The 17742-nt window shown below is 34.3% G+C and overlaps 2 protein-coding genes and 2 pseudogenes across 4 annotated transcripts; 1 reads left to right on the forward strand and 3 right to left on the reverse strand.

Annotated features, from left to right (window-relative positions):
* Window positions 1-506: 506 nt before the first annotated feature.
* Window positions 507-9642, reverse strand: LOC100781130 (protein SRG1). Of its 3 annotated transcripts, none has more exons than XM_041012289.1 (4): window positions 8787-9642; window positions 2060-2307; window positions 1602-1985; window positions 507-1096 (listed from the first exon to the last, which is right to left on the reverse strand). In XM_041012289.1, exons 1-4 carry the CDS (start codon window positions 9066-9068, stop codon window positions 1066-1068), a joined length of 945 nt encoding a protein of 314 aa, XP_040868223.1. In that variant the 5' UTR covers window positions 9069-9642; the 3' UTR covers window positions 507-1065. The 3 variants fall into 3 exon arrangements, with proteins under 3 accessions (XP_040868223.1, XP_006602603.1, XP_003552185.2); XM_006602540.4 differs by having other exon boundaries at window positions 507-1000; window positions 1661-1985; window positions 8787-9615; XM_003552137.5 differs by having other exon boundaries at window positions 1661-1985; window positions 8787-9571.
* A 616-nt stretch (window positions 9643-10258) lies between these two features.
* On the reverse strand, window positions 10259-13222 carry LOC100781675 (protein SRG1). The gene is made up of 4 exons (XM_003552138.5): window positions 12805-13222; window positions 11582-11826; window positions 11179-11503; window positions 10259-10783 (listed from the first exon to the last, which is right to left on the reverse strand). The coding sequence occupies exons 1-4, from the start codon at window positions 13084-13086 to the stop codon at window positions 10511-10513; spliced, it is 1125 nt and encodes a 374-aa protein (XP_003552186.2). The 5' UTR covers window positions 13087-13222; the 3' UTR covers window positions 10259-10510.
* Window positions 13223-13579: 357 nt separating this feature from the next.
* Window positions 13580-14864, forward strand: LOC113000211 (zinc finger MYM-type protein 1-like; annotated as a pseudogene).
* A 1022-nt stretch (window positions 14865-15886) lies between these two features.
* LOC100810858 (thaumatin-like protein) lies at window positions 15887-17399 on the reverse strand (annotated as a pseudogene).
* Window positions 17400-17742: the final 343 nt, after the last annotated feature.

Raw genomic sequence — 17742 nt, forward strand, 5'->3', positions numbered from 1 at the left:
TCCCTTTGATTCCCTTTTGTTTTAGTCGTGGATTATTTTAGTAGTATGTTGAGTCGTGGATTATTACATTTATCACTCTCTTTATCTTTTCTTTTTTCTCTTTGGCTAAATTAGAATTTTGGTCTCTTATCTACATTTAGATTTCAGTTTGGTGCCTTAATTTTAAAATGTTTCACTTTGGTTTGGTTGAGAGGATGGAAATAAAAAAGAGATATTTGAATTAAAGTAAAGATGTTTGGTCTTTTGTATAAGACCCTCTTGTATTAATTATTTTTAGACTAAAATATTGTTGTTAGTAATTTAATCTAAGGCTGCATTTTCTGTGTTCAAGGGAACTCGAAAAGTCATCTGAAAAATGGTAGCCTCGTACTTTTTGTTATTGGGTGTTTGGAAGATAAATTATAGTATGGTCCGGGATCATACAAAAGTTTCTTATGTTTGGAGAGGCTGGAACTGGCAGCATTAAAACTCAATTGATTTGAGTGTCAAGATAAGTCTGCAACCAATGATTAAATTGGTTTGGATTTTATTCATAAAGGAAGTACCATGCTTCTCAGGAAAACCTGAGATGAGGATTGCAAACTTTGTGGAATTAATAACTGAAGAGATTACAGAGAAGTTGGATCAGAATGAAATCTAAATTTCAGTGACTAGGACTTGCATTAAGTAGAGTGGACACTCTAATCTAGTTCACGTAGATGATAGTAGTATTCATTATTATACCAACACAATTGACATTTGATAAATCAGCATGAGGGAGTACTTCTAAACTTTCTTTTCTTTTCTCAATTTCTCCTAATTGGGCCTTTTTCTTTTCTTATTCATCTTTATTCCTCATATCAGATTCAGAATCCTCTGTCATTGCCACATCTATGTGTGCTTTTCCCTCCATTTTTCTCTTCATAGATTGTCTCAAATAATCTCCATACCTGACTTTCTGGTACAACTTGGGGTTATGAGAATCTATCATATAATCCAGGGGCTCAACTTCCACATCATCCTGTGGGCACAAAAATAATGCATAAGAAATCCTTCTCTTGTTCTTATTTGTCACTGCTCTGTGTTCTACACTCTTGTATTTGCCATTGCTCCAGATCTGTCATGAACTCATGATTGAAAAAGGAAGAAACATTAAAGTGTGGATAATTAAATGAATTAATCTTTTGTTACTACTTTCTAACTTTTAAGTCTTCTCTATAATATGTTTTAAGTCTGTCCAAATAGAAGTCTTTAAAAATTGTCTTCTTTTGGTTTCTTACTTAGAAAATGTATCATATGAGACTTTATTTCCATAAAGAGAAATGCTAAGGATACTCTTTTCAACACTCGCTCTATGATCAACAAATTTGGTGAGTCTCACTTATCATTAATGATTATATCTTTTAATTTAAATGAGATCCACCAATATTGGCGATTGCCAACAAATTCAGTCAATCACAAAGAGTGTTACAGAAAGTGTAGGTAACATTCCTCTTTCCACAAATGAGACACTAAAAAATGACTATTTTATGAAAAAGAGAATTAGACCTAGGCACATTTCCATAAATGAAAGATCATAGGAAACAATTTTCTTTAGAAACTAAAAACGAACATTGCCCTACCTATTTATTGGAAGGTAGGAACTAAATACATATTCGACCCAATGAGATAATTCAAGTACCTCAATCACATCTCCAACATTGACAACAAGAGCATCTGATATTGGGGTCACTGGCACCCATCCTCCTTGGTGTCGAATTTCTAAGCCAGTTATATCATCATCTTGCATAAGCAAGGTGATGGTGTTGGCATCAGAGTGTGGACTCAAACCCAGTACTTGCTCAGGTGTGCTACAAGGAGGGTAGTAGTTCACACGTAAAGCTTGAAGTGATTCTTGATGTAGTTCAAGAAGAACATGTTTCTGCATCCCCATAATGACTGACAATAAACTAAGCAGTTCCTGACTAACTCGTCTAACTTCACTTGCATATGCCTCTATTATTTCCCTGCATTAGTAGGATCAATTTCATCAACTGATCAAAAGTTGTGTATACAATTTTCAATTTTGAGGTGTACCTACTTGAATCCCTCTGGAGTTTTAGGCCAAAATTGAAGCTTCCTATACCGGGTGGGGTAAGTGACTAACATCAGTGCATCTGACCAGTCTAGTGTCTGCTCCTCAGAAACTACATAAGCCTGTCCATAACCTTGTATGTCGCTTGAGTCCATTGCATATTTTTTCTTCTCTTCTGCTGGAAGTTCAAAAAACTCAGATGCAGCATCCTTCATTTTCTGCAGAAGCTCTTTTTGAACACCATGATTTACTATCTGCAAGTAAAAGTTACTGCAATATCAAGCAATTTGATGCAAATTGGACTTGGATTGCGTGTAGTCAGGCTTCACACATTCAAGAATGCAGGAAAGATCTAGTTGCTAATTTTTTTTTCTTCTTATTAGTTTTATAGAAGTTGAGAAAAAAATTGAGGGTCAAGATTTTAGTTTCTTTCTCTCTTGACCATAGAGAATCCCCATCTGTAAGGATAGATCCGGAGTTCCTAGAGTCAGTTGAGGAATTCACGCATTCAGTCAATTAGAATTGTTGGATGAAGATCGAATGGTTCATATTTCATCTTGGCAAATCCAATTTTAAATGTGTTTGCCTAGATAAAAAAGAAACCATAGGTCATTATGACAGTGTTTTACTGTAAGTTGTGTGTTAAAGTAGACCACATATCTCATTTAATATGAAAAAGGAAATTAGTATTGATAACAATATCAATCAATTAGTGGTTAATAAGAAATAGAATATTCTTATACTAAATACAATATCAAGAAGATGTAGTCTCGTGTAATCTCACACTTCCCCTCAAGTCCCTCAAGTTAGAACATATGTGTGATATGAATTAAACTTGTTACAAATGTGGTAAACCCGATAGAATCTAAAGATGGGTCAAGTTCTATGGGTGTGATGGCGAACAAAAGTGGTGACGTGGTCCAAACAACAGGGGCACAACCTGGGTACTGTTCACCTAAGAAAAGAACTATACTAGAAAGGATAAAAATTGCCAGAAAGAGAGATAATTAGCCATACTGTCCTTGGTGGAGAATGACTTTTGTTATTTCTCTGTCAAGAATAACGTAAGCTCTAGATACAATATGAAATAAGAGAAACAAAGGAAAGTTGAGTGAAAATCATTTGTCAGAGTACATGATGAGATGCTCGTTTATATGGACGAATAGTAATAATTACACATAATTTGAGGAGATTAAGTTTGTCCTAAATCAGATCCTATCAAATCAATTTATAATAAATGACATATTTTTCTTGATTTTCAACACTTCCCCTCAAGCTAAAGCTTACTAAGGTGAGAGTTTGTTACAAATAAGGTAACCCCAAGAGAAACGAAAGGCGATTCTAGCTGTGTGGTTGTGCTAGATAAATGGTGGCTTGGCTGCAGCCAACAAAGGCTTGCACTAGTGTGACGCTCGTTGGAGATGTGTCATGAGTTGTCTGCATGAACTTCACGCATCGGTAAAGGACCTTGCGTGGGATCACGTGCACTAGTGTGCTACACACGTGGACGACGTGGAAGTCTTCACGATGGGCGACAATGGTTGAATGTGAACTTTGACAAAAAAACATTGAGAAGTCTGTCACTGATAACTGCTAATTATGAATATATTTTGGGGTTAAATAATATAGGAATTTGTAATTTTTCTCTCATAATTTTTTCTTTTTGAGCAAATAATTGTTAACATCATTTAAGTTTTTGTGTAGAGAATATTAAAAGTGATGAATTTATGATGCTTAGTGAGTAAAATAAAGTTAATTAAGTAAAGCAAGTCAATTAAGGAAAGCAAAACTAATTAAGGAAAGCAAGCTAACGGAGGAAAGCAGAGCTAATTAAGGAAAGCAAGCTAATTGAGGAAAGCATGGCTAATTAAGGAAAGAAGACTAATTGAGAAAAGAAAAACTAATTAAGGAAATCATGACTAATTAAGGAGAGTAAAGGTGGACTTAGTACAAGAAGCCCGCTAACATGCACCTATAAAAGAAGAAGAGAGAAGAAGGAAAAGACACACAAAAATTCTAAGAGAATACAATTCCTTAGAGAAGGCAAAGGCTAAAAGAAGGAGAAGTAAGCATTGAGAGTCATTCCTTCCCTTCATTCCCTTTCTTATCTTTTTCCCCTTTACTAAATATTTCCCTCTTGCAATTGTAAAGTCTCCATGAGAATGAGAGGCTAAACCCCCTTTGTTGGGAACTTGACAGCCAACTACTCTTGATGTAATTTTTCTTCATATCTATTTATGAATATTACATTTGCATTATCTTTTCCTGTGTTTAATATTATTGCTTGTGGCTTGATCACCCATTTGCATGGTAAGTTTTAGGGGTAACATTGAGAAACATTATTTTCTAATAGAATTGGGGAAGAGTATTTAAATAAAGTCATCACTAGGGATATGTTGATATTTGTTTAGTCTGTTATACATCTCTATTCTTAATGCAATTTACTATTTTAGCTCTGCAAAGGAATTTGGGAGATAAAATAAATAAATTAGGCTCTTTCATGCGGGAGATCAAAGTTAGAGTATATTAGTAAATGCAGGTATAAATTGGAAAAATTATAAATACAGAAAAGTCATTAACATTACATCAAGGAGTAGCTCTGGTAGGCTAAGTTTTCAACATTCTCATCTTCTGAATTTCCTTCCATAATAATATTGGACTTTTTCATCTTTTCTATCCTTAATTAATTCATGTTTAATTATTTTTCTTGTTTGATTTAATTTTCACTAATTCAATTTACTATTTTCTATTACTTTCCCAAATCTTTTTTCTTAATTAAATATTCATCTACCTAAGTACAAACAAAGTTCATGTGGATACGATACTCGAACTTCCTTTTTAACTTTACTATTTGGGACAAATTGATGTACTTGCCAATCCATCAAAAGTCACACAAGGGCAAAGTAGTTGCATTGTACTGTTCACGACGAAAAAGGCTTGTGCAAAAAAGGAAATAAACAGGGAACCACCAAACAAACACGGAATGACCCCAAACTTTATGGGTAGCATCAGAATGGAGGGGCGACAACTGTAACACCCCATTTTTCGTAAAATAAATTAAAAAGGATATTAGTTAAAAATAAATATGGTTTTAGGAAAATAATGAGATTTTTGTAATTAAATAAATAAGAAGAAATAGTTTTATTAATTAAAGTAATGGTTTTAAGGTAAATAAAATAAATATATGTTCTTAGAAAATAAAAAAGATGTTTTATTTATTCATTTGATAGGGAGTAAAATGAAGTTCTTTTTTATAAAATAAAGAAAAATAGAGTAAATAATATGCTGAGAGTACCCTAGATATAAATATAGACATATTAGGTTAGTTTTGACATTTACAATTTCTCTTTCTCTCAAATTCATTTTTCCTTCTTACTCTCCCAAAATCTTTTTTTTTTCTCGCATACACCCAAACCTATCCGAGTAAAACTATGATCTTGGACTTGTTAACTGTTGGATCGTCATAAAAATTGAACACCAAATTCAAAACTCATTTTCTCACATTCCTACCACTATAATTTGCAAAATAATGTCTGTGGAGGATGAAAATGTCCATTGCACACAGATAGTGAAATTGAGGCTTCAATCCCTTCTCTTTCTCTCTAATGCTTGGAAACCCTAGCATAACAACCAGAGAAAAGGTTTGAGGAATTTTAGGGAACCACTAGAGACGCCGCTATCATTACTGGACTACACACGTGAGCTCGCTTAGAGGTAATGGATGAATTTATCACAATTAGGGTTAGAGTGAACATGTGTAGGGGATCCTTAGAGGATCAAATTGAGGTTTATTTTGAGATGTTTATTGTATTGTAACTCTTCTTTTAGGATTTTAATTATAAGATTGTTGTGTTTGACAGACCAATTGATGCCCTGATGCAAATTGGTTGATAAAATTGAGTACCTTGGTGTTTTCATGTTTTTTATCTATGATTTTGATTCCATTGATTTTGATATGATTATGTGAAATTGTTTGAGGTATTTTAATCCCCATGTTTTGAGAAGCATTTTTGTATATTTTTTGTGTGTTTTGGACTAGATTTACTATATTAGAGTGATAAATTGTTATATTGGGATCATGAAATTGTGTGTAAGTGATAAATTGAGCATGTATTAATTTGTGGGATACATGTGAACATGTGATGATGGATTGTGACATTGTGAGATTTTAAATTGTAGACATGGGATATGATTGTGAATAAGTGTGTGGTTAATACTTAATGTGACAATACTTGTGTTGTGAGTTGTGAATTATCTAATAGCCGAATTGGTGTTTACATTGAGAAAAGTGTTTAGGCGTGAGATGTTAAAAGGAAAGTGTAAGGTTCCAAGTTAGAAACCCGAAGTGTTAAATTGTAGCGCAATGTGTTAAACATGTTTGAAAATAAGTGTGAGGTTGTGGGGATTGTATAATTCATGAGCAGTGTTTGCGTGTAAATTAAAAGTTGTTTTAGGGGTTGGACCTGAATTAGGAAGCTGAGGCCCTAATAGATTCTTCGGAGTCTAGGCCTTGGGGTAAATACACTCAATTTGAGTGTTCCTTTAAGCATATGTTGATCCCTTATGGTTGGAGCATTCTCGCAAGACAGAGTGACTCTGATTGGTCACCTTATGATTTTATTTAGTGAGAGTGACCTGACATACCCATTGTGTGGCGTGTTTTATTATGTACACCTAAGTGTCCCAATGTTATTTTTCACTGACATTGTACCACATTGCATATAGGCTTGAGTCTTAGTATAATTGTTGCATAATGCCTGTGAATTGTTTATTATGAAATTGATGAGTGTTGTTACGTCTTGAGTCGAGTGTGTGATTCATGTGAAATGTGATTGGTGATTGAAAAATGAATTTTAAATGATAAAGTGGTGAAGTGACGTTGATTGTATTAAGTTTAGCTATGTTATAAATATTTCTATAATGTATTTTGCGTATGTCTTTGTTTATCTGTATTTTATTTAGAAATGTGATAACTCACTCCCTATGTGATGTTTGTGTTTGGATCCTGTGATGATCTCGAACCTTGTGTTTGTGGGAGTAGATGACTAGGTGGATGACTTTAAAGAATCTCATGCTAGAGGACGCTGAAACACAATGCTCTGATAAGATGTAACATTGGGGCATGAGTTTCTATTTTAACTGCATGATGTTCCACACATGTTATTTTACCTTATTTTATTACGTTGCTTAACTTGAGTTCTTTTGTAAATTTGGACGGTCTTGCTTTGAGCCGAAGATGTTTTCAATAAGTTTTATTTGGTAATAGTGAAATGAATGTGACCCTTTTACCCACGTGAATTTGTTTAAGTGATTTGAATAAAATTGATTTAATTAAATTCTGAATTTTTATATGTTTTTCTTAATTATATGTATGTCAGGATAGAGGGTGTTACAACAACACTGGTGGAAGCACGATCCAAACGAACCAGAACAGTGGAGTGAGAAAATGGTGTTTTTTTGCGCGCAATAGATACGCACGTGAAAGAGCACTCGAGCTCTGATGAGGTCACATGACCACCATTGTGTAGATTGGTGGACAACGATGTTGGTGGTTGTGTCACCAGCCAAAAAGGAGATGGAGCTACGGTGGCAAATGGCGGCTACCAAAAAATGATTCACAAAAGGGGAAAGGGTTGTTGGAAAGTTAAAGCAGGTTACCGAAATAAGTACAATGATTGTAAAGGCCCACTCGGTGGGAACAATTTTCGTTATTCCCTCAACCTAGCTCTAGATACCATATGATAATGTTTTATTGTAAGTTGTGTGTTAAAGTATACCACATCTCATGCTATTTATAATATGAAAAAGGAAATCAATATTGATTATAATTTCAATCAATTACTAATTAATAAGAAATAGGATAATCTAATATTAAATACAATATTAGAAATAATAGAAGTAATCTCATGTAATCTAACAGTCATAAAAGACTCAGGTATCACTTGATCATAAAAGAGTCAAGTATCATCTCATGAATTAGTTATACTAAAAGCCTAAAATGAATGCTTTTATGTTGCTGGAGAATGTTATGAACCTCAGTGAAAGCAAGTAGTAAACTCATCCTTGAAAGAGTCACTCCTAAACTAACACACGTTTTAGTGAGAGTGACGTGTGAGTGAGAAGCAGACTCGTCATTGATGGAGCCCTTCATAAACTAACACAGGTTTTCTGAATATTTCTTCTTGTTTAATTTGCATAATTAAGGCTGCCCTTTAAATAGGCTACATAGATATCGTAATAGTTATCCTAATTGATAAAATAAAAATAAAGAGAATCCTAAATGATAGGATCATAACTAACAATTATCCAATCGATCTAAAATTGATAAAATAAAAATAAGATATCCTACTAATTAATAAGATCTCATCTTAAAATAACCCTAATTAATAAAATAAGAATCAGAGATATGAGAAGATAAAGAAATAAGATAAACTAAATAATTCATTTAGATATGATAATCCTATTTTGTGGCCATATCAGAACAATAGATAAAATTTCAAATAATTATTTACATAATCTCTTTTTTGTCCGAAGAAATTATTCATCGAAATAATAAGTTACTATTAATATGACACATCTGAGGAACTAGACGATCCTATTTAGTCAAATAACTAGTGACAAACTCCTATATTCCTTTCATTACAGTATTTGTGAACAAGTGCTCTTTTGTACAGGTTTCCGTTTGTCTATGTTTGTATGTATTTGGAAATTCTATATATTGGCCAAGAATTACCTGAAAGAAACCCCACTCTTTGCAAGCTAAGTCCAATTTCAACAACTCCTCCTTGTTGCCACGTGAGAGCAGTGCTAAATCAATGAAAGGAACCTTAGATGAAAGGTGAGGCATATGGCTGACTTTATCCAGTTCTTCTCGACTCCTCACATATCTTTGAGGAACCTGCAAAGGGTTATTCCTTACCATTTCTTGAACATTGGGGACTGGTATAGATGAAGCAAAAGAGGGTGCTTCCTCCATTTCACTCACTAACTCATCATACTCTACATTGTGACTCATCTTTGTTCTGCTTAGATTGTTGCCGTTGAGAGTTGAGTTTTGTTTTTAATGGATATACAACTACTTATAAGCAAAGCCTTCTTTTATTCGTTGGAGATTAGTTTATGGTCAATTTGCATTTGTCCTTCTTTTATTCGTTGGAGATTAGTTTATTGTCAATTTGCATTTGTTTTGGATCTATTCCAGCTATGCTTCGGGGGTTCCAGAGAAAATAAATTTGCTTAGGTAAGCTCTATCCTTTGTACGAAGTCAGATCATAGAAAGAAAGGAAAATTATTCTTTTGATTTCAACGTGTTTTAGTCTCTTTTTTTTTTTTTTTTTTTTTTGTGAATACGTGTTTTACTTTATGCAAGGGAACTATCTTATTATAAATGTAAGTGCCACAGTAACAGTACTAAAATAAAAATCTTAAACTTGTTGCTGTTGTATTTATGTTTATTTGTACTAACTAGTACCATGCCAGCAAATCAAACAGGCTGCAAGTTTATTTTGAATTATATAATATGTAGAGGACACGGCTATGATATACTTTCTAGAGGAACGACAACCTGGTGGTTCTAAACTCCCGTGAGACTTAGGCTATGTTTCCGTTAAAGTTTGGAAAGTACTTTCATGAGTTTCAATGCACAACAATAGCAAATTCCAATCCACAAAATATAGAAGGAAAAATTGTTGCTTTGGGAAGAGTAGAAGTACTTTTGAACTCTCTTAACTTCAATCCAAACATACTCTTATCTTGGGCACCTCCTATTCCTTGATTATTGAGTGTTAGGAGGAGAAATTATTGTATGATATGAGATTCCTAAGTGCTGATAGTCTCGATCAATCTACAGGGACACAATCAAATTTTATTAATTCCTTCTTGTAAAAATGAAAAATTCGATTACATGTAACATTGAGATTGACTAGGACCATGGACACGTAGCAGTCTCAAACCATACAATAATTTGTCATTGGAGAGGATGGAATGGAACTAGAAGCAGTAAAACTCAATTGATGCAAAATGTCAACATATATCTACACTCAATGATTAAGCATGTGTTTGCGTACGAGTTGCACTCAATGCAACTGGCGTTAAAAAAAAAAAAAGCTTCCCTTACGTTACTTTTGGTTTTTGTCTTGGAAAGTCAAATTTATCTGTTAAACGTGATTTGGATGTGTTTTCAAGCACACTCTAAGTTGGTTTGGGTTTGATTCATAAAGGAAAGTTCATACTTCTCAAAAAACCTGAGATGAGGAGTACAGAGATTACAGAAGTTGGTTTAGATTTTAGAAAGAAATCTAAATTTCAGTGACAAGGATATGTAGTAAGCAGAGTGTAAAGACTCGACTTAGTTTATGCATATTATACAAACACAATTGACACTTGGTAAATCAGCACGAGGGAGTACTTTTACACTTTATGTTCTTCTCATATTCTTTTACTGGGCCATTTCTTTTCTTAATCATCTTTTTTCGTGAGATGAGAATCCTCTATCCTTGCCACATCCATGTGTGTTTTTCCCTCCATTTTCCTCTTCATAGATTGTCTCAGATAATCTCCATACCTGACTTTCTGATACAACTTGGGTTTTTGAGCATCTATCATATGATCAAGGGGCTCAATTTCCACATCATCTCGTGGGCACAAAAATAATGCATAAGAAATCCTTCTCTTGTTCTTACTTGTCACTGCTCTGTGTTCTACACTCTTGTATTTGCCATTACTCCAGATCTGCCATGATTACAAAAGGAAGAAACATTAAAGTGTGCTTAATTAATTGACTTTATCTTTCGGTAACAAAGTTTAAAGCTTTCTATATTTCTGCTGTTCTTTTGTGTAGACTAACAGGTAGAATTAAATATATTATTAATCTCTTTTATATATATATATATGTCAAGTTCGTTTTTAGTCTTTAACAAAATCGTTTTGTGTTAGTCTTTTATTTATAGGAATGTGATGTGTCATGTGTGATTCCTATTTCCACAAATAAGGAACTGATAATTATTTAACACATTTTCATCAATGAATGACTAGAAAAACATGTTTTTTCATAGGGACTAAAAACAAACATCACCCTATTTGCCATAACTAATAACAAATTTATCCCCCACACATAACTCAAGTACCTCAATCACATCTCCAACATTGACAACTAGAGCATCTGGTATTGGGGTCACCGGCACCCATCCTCCTTGGTGTTGAATTTCTAAGCCAGTTACATCATCATCTTGCATAAGCAAGGTGATGGTGCTCGTGTCAGAGTGTGGACTCAAACCCAGCACTTGCTCAGGTGTGCTGCAAGGAGGGTAATAGTTCACACGTAAAGCTTGAAGCGATTCTTTATGTAGTCCAAGAAGAACATGCTTCTGCATCCCCATAATCACTGACAATGAACTAATCAGTTCCTCACCAACTCGTCTAACTTCACTTGCATATGCATCTATTATATCCCTACATTAGTAGATGAATTTCATTAACTAATCAAAAGTTGTGTTATGTATATAATTTTTAATTGTGAGGAGTACTTACATGAATCCCTCTGGAGTTTTAGGCCAAAATTGAAGCTTCCTGTACCGGGTGGGGTACGTGATTAACATCAATGCATCTGACCAGTCTAGTGTCTGCTCCTCAGAAACTACATAAGCCTGCCCATAGCCATGTGTGTCATTTGAGGCCGATGCATACTTGTTCTTCTCTTCTATTGGAAGTTTGAAAAACTCAGATGATGCATCCTTCATTTTCTGCAGGTGTTCTTGAACACCATGATTTACTATCTGCAACCAAAAGTAATTGCAACCACAAACAGCATTTGATGAAAACCAAGCAAACACCTCACTTTTGCAAGGATATCAATGTCATGAGCTAACTATCACAAAGGTTTAAGCTATTTGGTTAAAGACAGATCCGGATTCCTTAGCAAGTTCACGCATTCACACAGTCAATCAATTAGAACTGTTTCATATTTTATCTCCATACATCTGACTTAAAACACAAATTTGAAATGCATACTGTCATATCTTTATCCAGTGGTCTAGATTCATAAATCATATAACTGCGTTTCAATGCAGACAATTCATTTCAAGGTAAAGATACATGATGATTTTATATTTTATTATTGGCTCTTCTAGAGTGAGATGTACTTTAGAGAATACAGTACACTCGCAATGGTTGACTAGGAAATCAACGAAAGAGAATTATGATAAAATCAACTAACAAAATTTAAAGTTAATTATAATCCCAAAAGTTGATTTTTCTAATTAATGATTTTCACTATAATTTATCTTCTAAAGTACACTGCTTTCATTTTAGAGGAGTGAAATCCTTTTATATTATTTTCCTATCATGCCCCCCCCCCCCCCCCCCCCCCCCCCCCCCCCCCCTCACACAAGATTTCTTTGGGCTTGAAGGATCATACATAGACCCACTAGTTTGTGCTAAAATTCTACTTTGTATTAAAAGAATGAGGGGAACGAGGATCTGATTCTAGATCAGTTGATTATAAACCACCCTAGTACAGTAATACTATCTCATGAATTAATTATACTAAAAGCTTGAGTTGTTTAAATGAAGATGCATGAATGGTTTTATATATGGTATCTCTAACAGTCAATGTATTACTGAGAACTAGTTGCACCTATAATATAGTACTTTTCTTTCTATATAGTAGAAGTGCTCTTCTTCTTTGTGCAGGTTTCTGTTTGCCTACTTTTGTATGTAAATGTAATTTGACAATTCTGTTGGTAAAGAATTACCTGAAAGAAGCCCCACTCTTTGCATGCTACGTCCAATTTCAACAACTCCTCTTTGTTTCCATTTGAAAGCAGTGCTAAATCAATGACAGGGACCTCAGATGAAAGGTGAGGCATATGGTTGACTTTCTCCAACTCTTCTTGACTCCTCGCATATCTTTCAGGAACCTGCAAAGGGTTATTCCTTACCATTTCTTGAACATTGGGGACTGGTAGAGATGAAGCAAAACTGGGTGCTTCATCCATTTCACTCACTAACTCATCATCATCTACATTGAGACTCATCTTTGTTCTGCTAAGATTGCTAGCTTTGAGAGTTGAGTTTTGTTTTTAATGGATATTTACTTTATAAGCAAAGTCCTTTTAATTCTTTGGTGGAGATTAGTTTATTGTCAACTTGTCTTTGCTTTGGATCTATTGTGCCTTTGCGTGCGGAGAATCCAAAGAAAAGAAATTTGTATAGGCTTGGCAGGGGCGGACGCACGTTGATAAATAAAAGATATTTATCAAATTAAAGATATTTAATTTTTTTAAGTTAGTTTATTAAATCAAAGATATTTAGTAAAATTAACTATTATGCTAATTGATAAATAAAAAAAACCTAAAGAACATGTAATTATAACAAAAATCATTAGTTTTAATTTTTAAGATAATTTTTTATATTTATTATTTTTGTTTAAATATTAAATATTTACTAATGTTAAATAATATAATGTTAAAAATAACATTTTTTTTATAATTACACGTTCTTAGTTTGTTTTTTTTTTACTAAGGCTACATGTTCATAGTTATAAATCAGCACTAAGTTATGATATTAAAATAATAAACATATAGTATTAAAATAAAATTTTAATGAAATAAATATATAACCCAGAGATAGCTAATGTAATAGGTTGTGCTTCGGGCAATAACTTTATGACTGCTCCTACGATTCAAAAGGATAGAGACAAGAATTGCTTCGGAACAAACAAGTATCTCAATTTGCTAGATTGATTGAAGAGGGTCAGATAGAGACTGGTAGTGGATTAAATCAAGAATCATCTATTACTAAAGCGGGTGACACTCGTTGGGGTTCTCACTTTAGGACTTTCACTAGTTTGATGACTATATATGGTGCCATTATTAAGGTACTTGAAGAAGTCAGGAAAGATACGTCATTTGAAAAATATGGTGAAACTATGGTTTTGCTAGATGTGCTTCAGTCCTTTGATTTTATTTTCATGTTATACCTGATGGTTGAGATTTTAGGATTTACAAATGATTTAAGTGTAGTGCTACAAAAGCGTGATCAAGATCAAGATCTTTTGAATGCTTTATCACTTGTCAAAGCCACCAAAGAAGAATTACAAGAAATGAGGAATGATGGATGGGAAGAACTTATATCTAAGGTTATGGAAATTTGCAATAAGCATGATATTGATGTGCCTGATTTGGATGCACTGTATGTACAAGGGAAGAAACCTAGACGACATGCTACCACTTCTAGTGTTTCTGATTTGCATCATTATAAGCATGATTATTTATTTAGTATTTTAGATTTGCAGTTGCATGAGATCAATGATAGGTTTGATGAAGATAATACTGAACTTTTATAATGTGTTTCATGTTTGAGTCCCTCATCATCATTTGAAGCTTTTGATGTGAAAAAATTATTGAGGATGGTTGAACTTTATCCAAATGATTTTGTAGATGTGCCGAAAGTGGTGGTGCGACATCAGCTTCAGAATTATGTTAGAAATGTTCGATGTGATCCAAAATTTGCAAAGTTAAAAGGACTTTCAGACCTTTGTGCAAAGCTTGTGAAAACAAAAAAGTGCAACACATTTGATATAGTTTATAGGCTTCAGAAGTTGGCTTTAGTCTTGCCAGTAGCAACTGCAAGTGTGAAACGTGTTTTTTCAGCTATGAAGTTTGTGAAGAGTCAACTATGTAACAAAATGGATGATCAATGGTTAAATAATCGTCTTGTAACTTTTATAGAAAGAGATGTTCTTGGAACAATCAACAATGATGTTATTTTAGCTCATTTTCAAAAAATGGATAGTAGACGATTTTTATTGTAAATACATTTCCTTAAACAACATTATTTCTTATTTTCAATATATTTTAGTCTATAATTTCTTTTATATTTTAGCCACACTGATATTTATTGTCTGGATCCGTCCCTGAGGCTTGGTAAGCTGGAAAATAATTCGTTTGATTCCAACATGTTTTAGTTTATACTAGGGAGTAGGGAACAAACTCATTGTTTCTATAAGTGTTATGGTAATGGTACTAAAATAAAAATCTTACAGTTGGTGCTGCTGTATTTGCGTTTTTCTTGGAAGAAAATTGGTCATTCATGAGATGTATCTTAAAGAAAAAATCGTGAAGAATAATTTTCGCACTCATATCGAAAAGATATAGTATTTTTTGGTGCATATTATTACTTGACCCAGCATAGTGGGATTCTTTTTTTTATTTTTTAAGTGCATCAAACCTGCTACGATTCTGATGAGCAAAGGCTTCTATATATGGATTGAATTATCAACTTTCTTTATGACACTTTCATGGAAACAAATGTTGCAGTTCATTTTTTTGTGATTTGGAAGTACGATAAAAGATAGAAAGAATTTAATCTTAGATTCTTTATTCTTTTCCATTTTTGGTATATTGTCCATAGTTTTGGATTGATGTATCTGGCAAATGATGCTGCACAATTTTCCCTTCCTCTTTTTTTGGGTGCAAGTAACTGGTCACATGATTCCAATATTTGCTTTCTGCTTTAATGTAAGTAAAATGTCTAGTTTACTACTAAATATTCCTAAGGTAACTTGATTAATTAAACTTAAAAGCATCATCAACAACAGTAAGAGCCAAAATGTGAAATGATGTTTATTATATCAATCTACCCTTCTTTTCAACTACCTTGATGACATAGAACAATGACTATCCAAGAAGAAAAAGAAAATACTAAAAAAACACATAACTGTGCCAATTAAAGATCCAGAAAAAACTAAATATCCAGAAAACAGTTCTTCACTGATGACTCATAATCTTTGCAACTCCGCAACAGCTTCAACTTCATTTTTTCATCTGGTTTCCATTACACTGGGGGAGGGCAGAAAGTGATAACATACCTAGGAGCCCTTCATCTGTTAAGGCTGCTAGAGTCATCATAAGCATAACTGTAAGCCTTAGGACATATAGCCTTAAATAGATGATTAAAAAGGGTAGGCTTGCAAGTTTTGGGGTCAGAATAACTCCTTGTGCAGCAATACTTTGCTGATTGCATAGCCAAGCAAGCACTCTTGCACCCCACAACCTTGCCATTTATCTTCACCTCAAGTGCTGATGGACAACAAACATTCAAGTCCACCTCACAGGAAGCCACTCCACACCCAACTCCACCCCCGACTGGCTTCATCGAATCGAGCAAGTTGAAGCCATCCACCAGGCTCAGATCATAGAAGTGCAACGGGGAGGAGGAGGATCCAAGTGTCATTTCAACCACTGTTGCTGGTGGCACCCCTCCTTGCCCTCTACAATGTAGCATCTCATTGCAATCACCAGTGAGACAGTTGCCATGTCCATCATTGTCAAAGCTACAACCCTGCCTGCCCCAGATTCTTCCTGACCACTTCTCTGGCACGGACTACTTCTTTCCACTTCCAAGATGCATCCCACCATCTTTTGGTGTTTGCTGCCCCGCACCGCCAAGTATCCCTGGCCATACACTTTCCCCACAGTTGTTCACTAGAATGAGTTGAGCCCCATCTGCAACAAATAACAAGAGATGAATAATACTAAGGAAGATAACATTTGATCATTGACAAGAGATTCTCAGATACACCTAGTAAGAGCATTTTCTTACACATCTTTTTTGAACTTAACATGTATCATACTTGTTGTTATGTAAGCTATGATCATCATAGAGTAAGTAAACCATTAATTTCTTCTTTTAAGGTATTACACTTTCTCCTAAGTGGTCCATAAAGTAAAATAAAAACACTTAAATAGTCTTATAAGTATTAGTAAAAATCATACTAAGTAGCCCTCCAAATATTTAAAAAAAAATCCTCAAATTGTTCTATGAACTTTACTAATATTCAATACTTTCAAAAATTACTTAAATGGTCTTATTTTTTTATGAAATATTTGGGAGAGGGTAATATTTGGGGATAAAGTTGGTGGTTTTTCAATCATTATATTATCAAATGAATCCAAGAGGTTTGGTGAAACCCCAAAAATGAAAAACCAATGATAAGAATAATTTACCAAAACCAGTTTTGGAACTTCCCCTAGTCTAAAAATTTGAACTTATTGATTTTTGTTGATTACTTTGAATTCTACTTTTGGGTTTTTTTTCATAGGATTGTGTCATGGAAAACCCATTAAAACCTTACAAAGTGATGGCAGGCACCATGTTTTCTGTTTTACAGTCAGAAAAAGGGGTTAATGAGTTTGAAATCTGCCACAAAAAGTTCAAAGTTTATGTTTTACAAACCAAGCCCATTGTCGAGACTATTCAAGAACTCATCGACGAACTCGAGTGTGAGTTCAACCCTTCTGTGACTCTTCAAGTGACCTCTTCTGCCTTTATTGTCGGTGAAGCACATTTAGACCCTACTGGCTCGACACCATGGCTCCGTGAAGCCAAATAAGGCCTCTATCCTTAAAGGGAGTGAGTGTGAGATTGGGCTTGATAAGAGCTTCGGCTTCACCAACCACTTCCATGCTCACTTTGAGCTTAGGCCCAAGGTTGGGGTGACACCGAAGGTGAGTGTGCGAAAAATTGAATTCATGGTGGTTAGGGTCGTGTGAATGGGTGATGCTAGAGGGGTCTCATGAACAAAATCAAAGACGAGGTAGGAAGGGGTCTCATGGTCAGGGTAGAAGGATGGGGAAGGGCTTTTTTCTAGAAAAACTAGTGTTTTGCCCGTGCAGATGCACGGGCTCATA

Source organism: Glycine max, chromosome 18 (genome assembly GCF_000004515.6).
Source record: "Glycine max cultivar Williams 82 chromosome 18, Glycine_max_v4.0, whole genome shotgun sequence".
In the NCBI taxonomy this organism is placed as follows: Eukaryota; Viridiplantae; Streptophyta; class Magnoliopsida; order Fabales; family Fabaceae; genus Glycine; species Glycine max.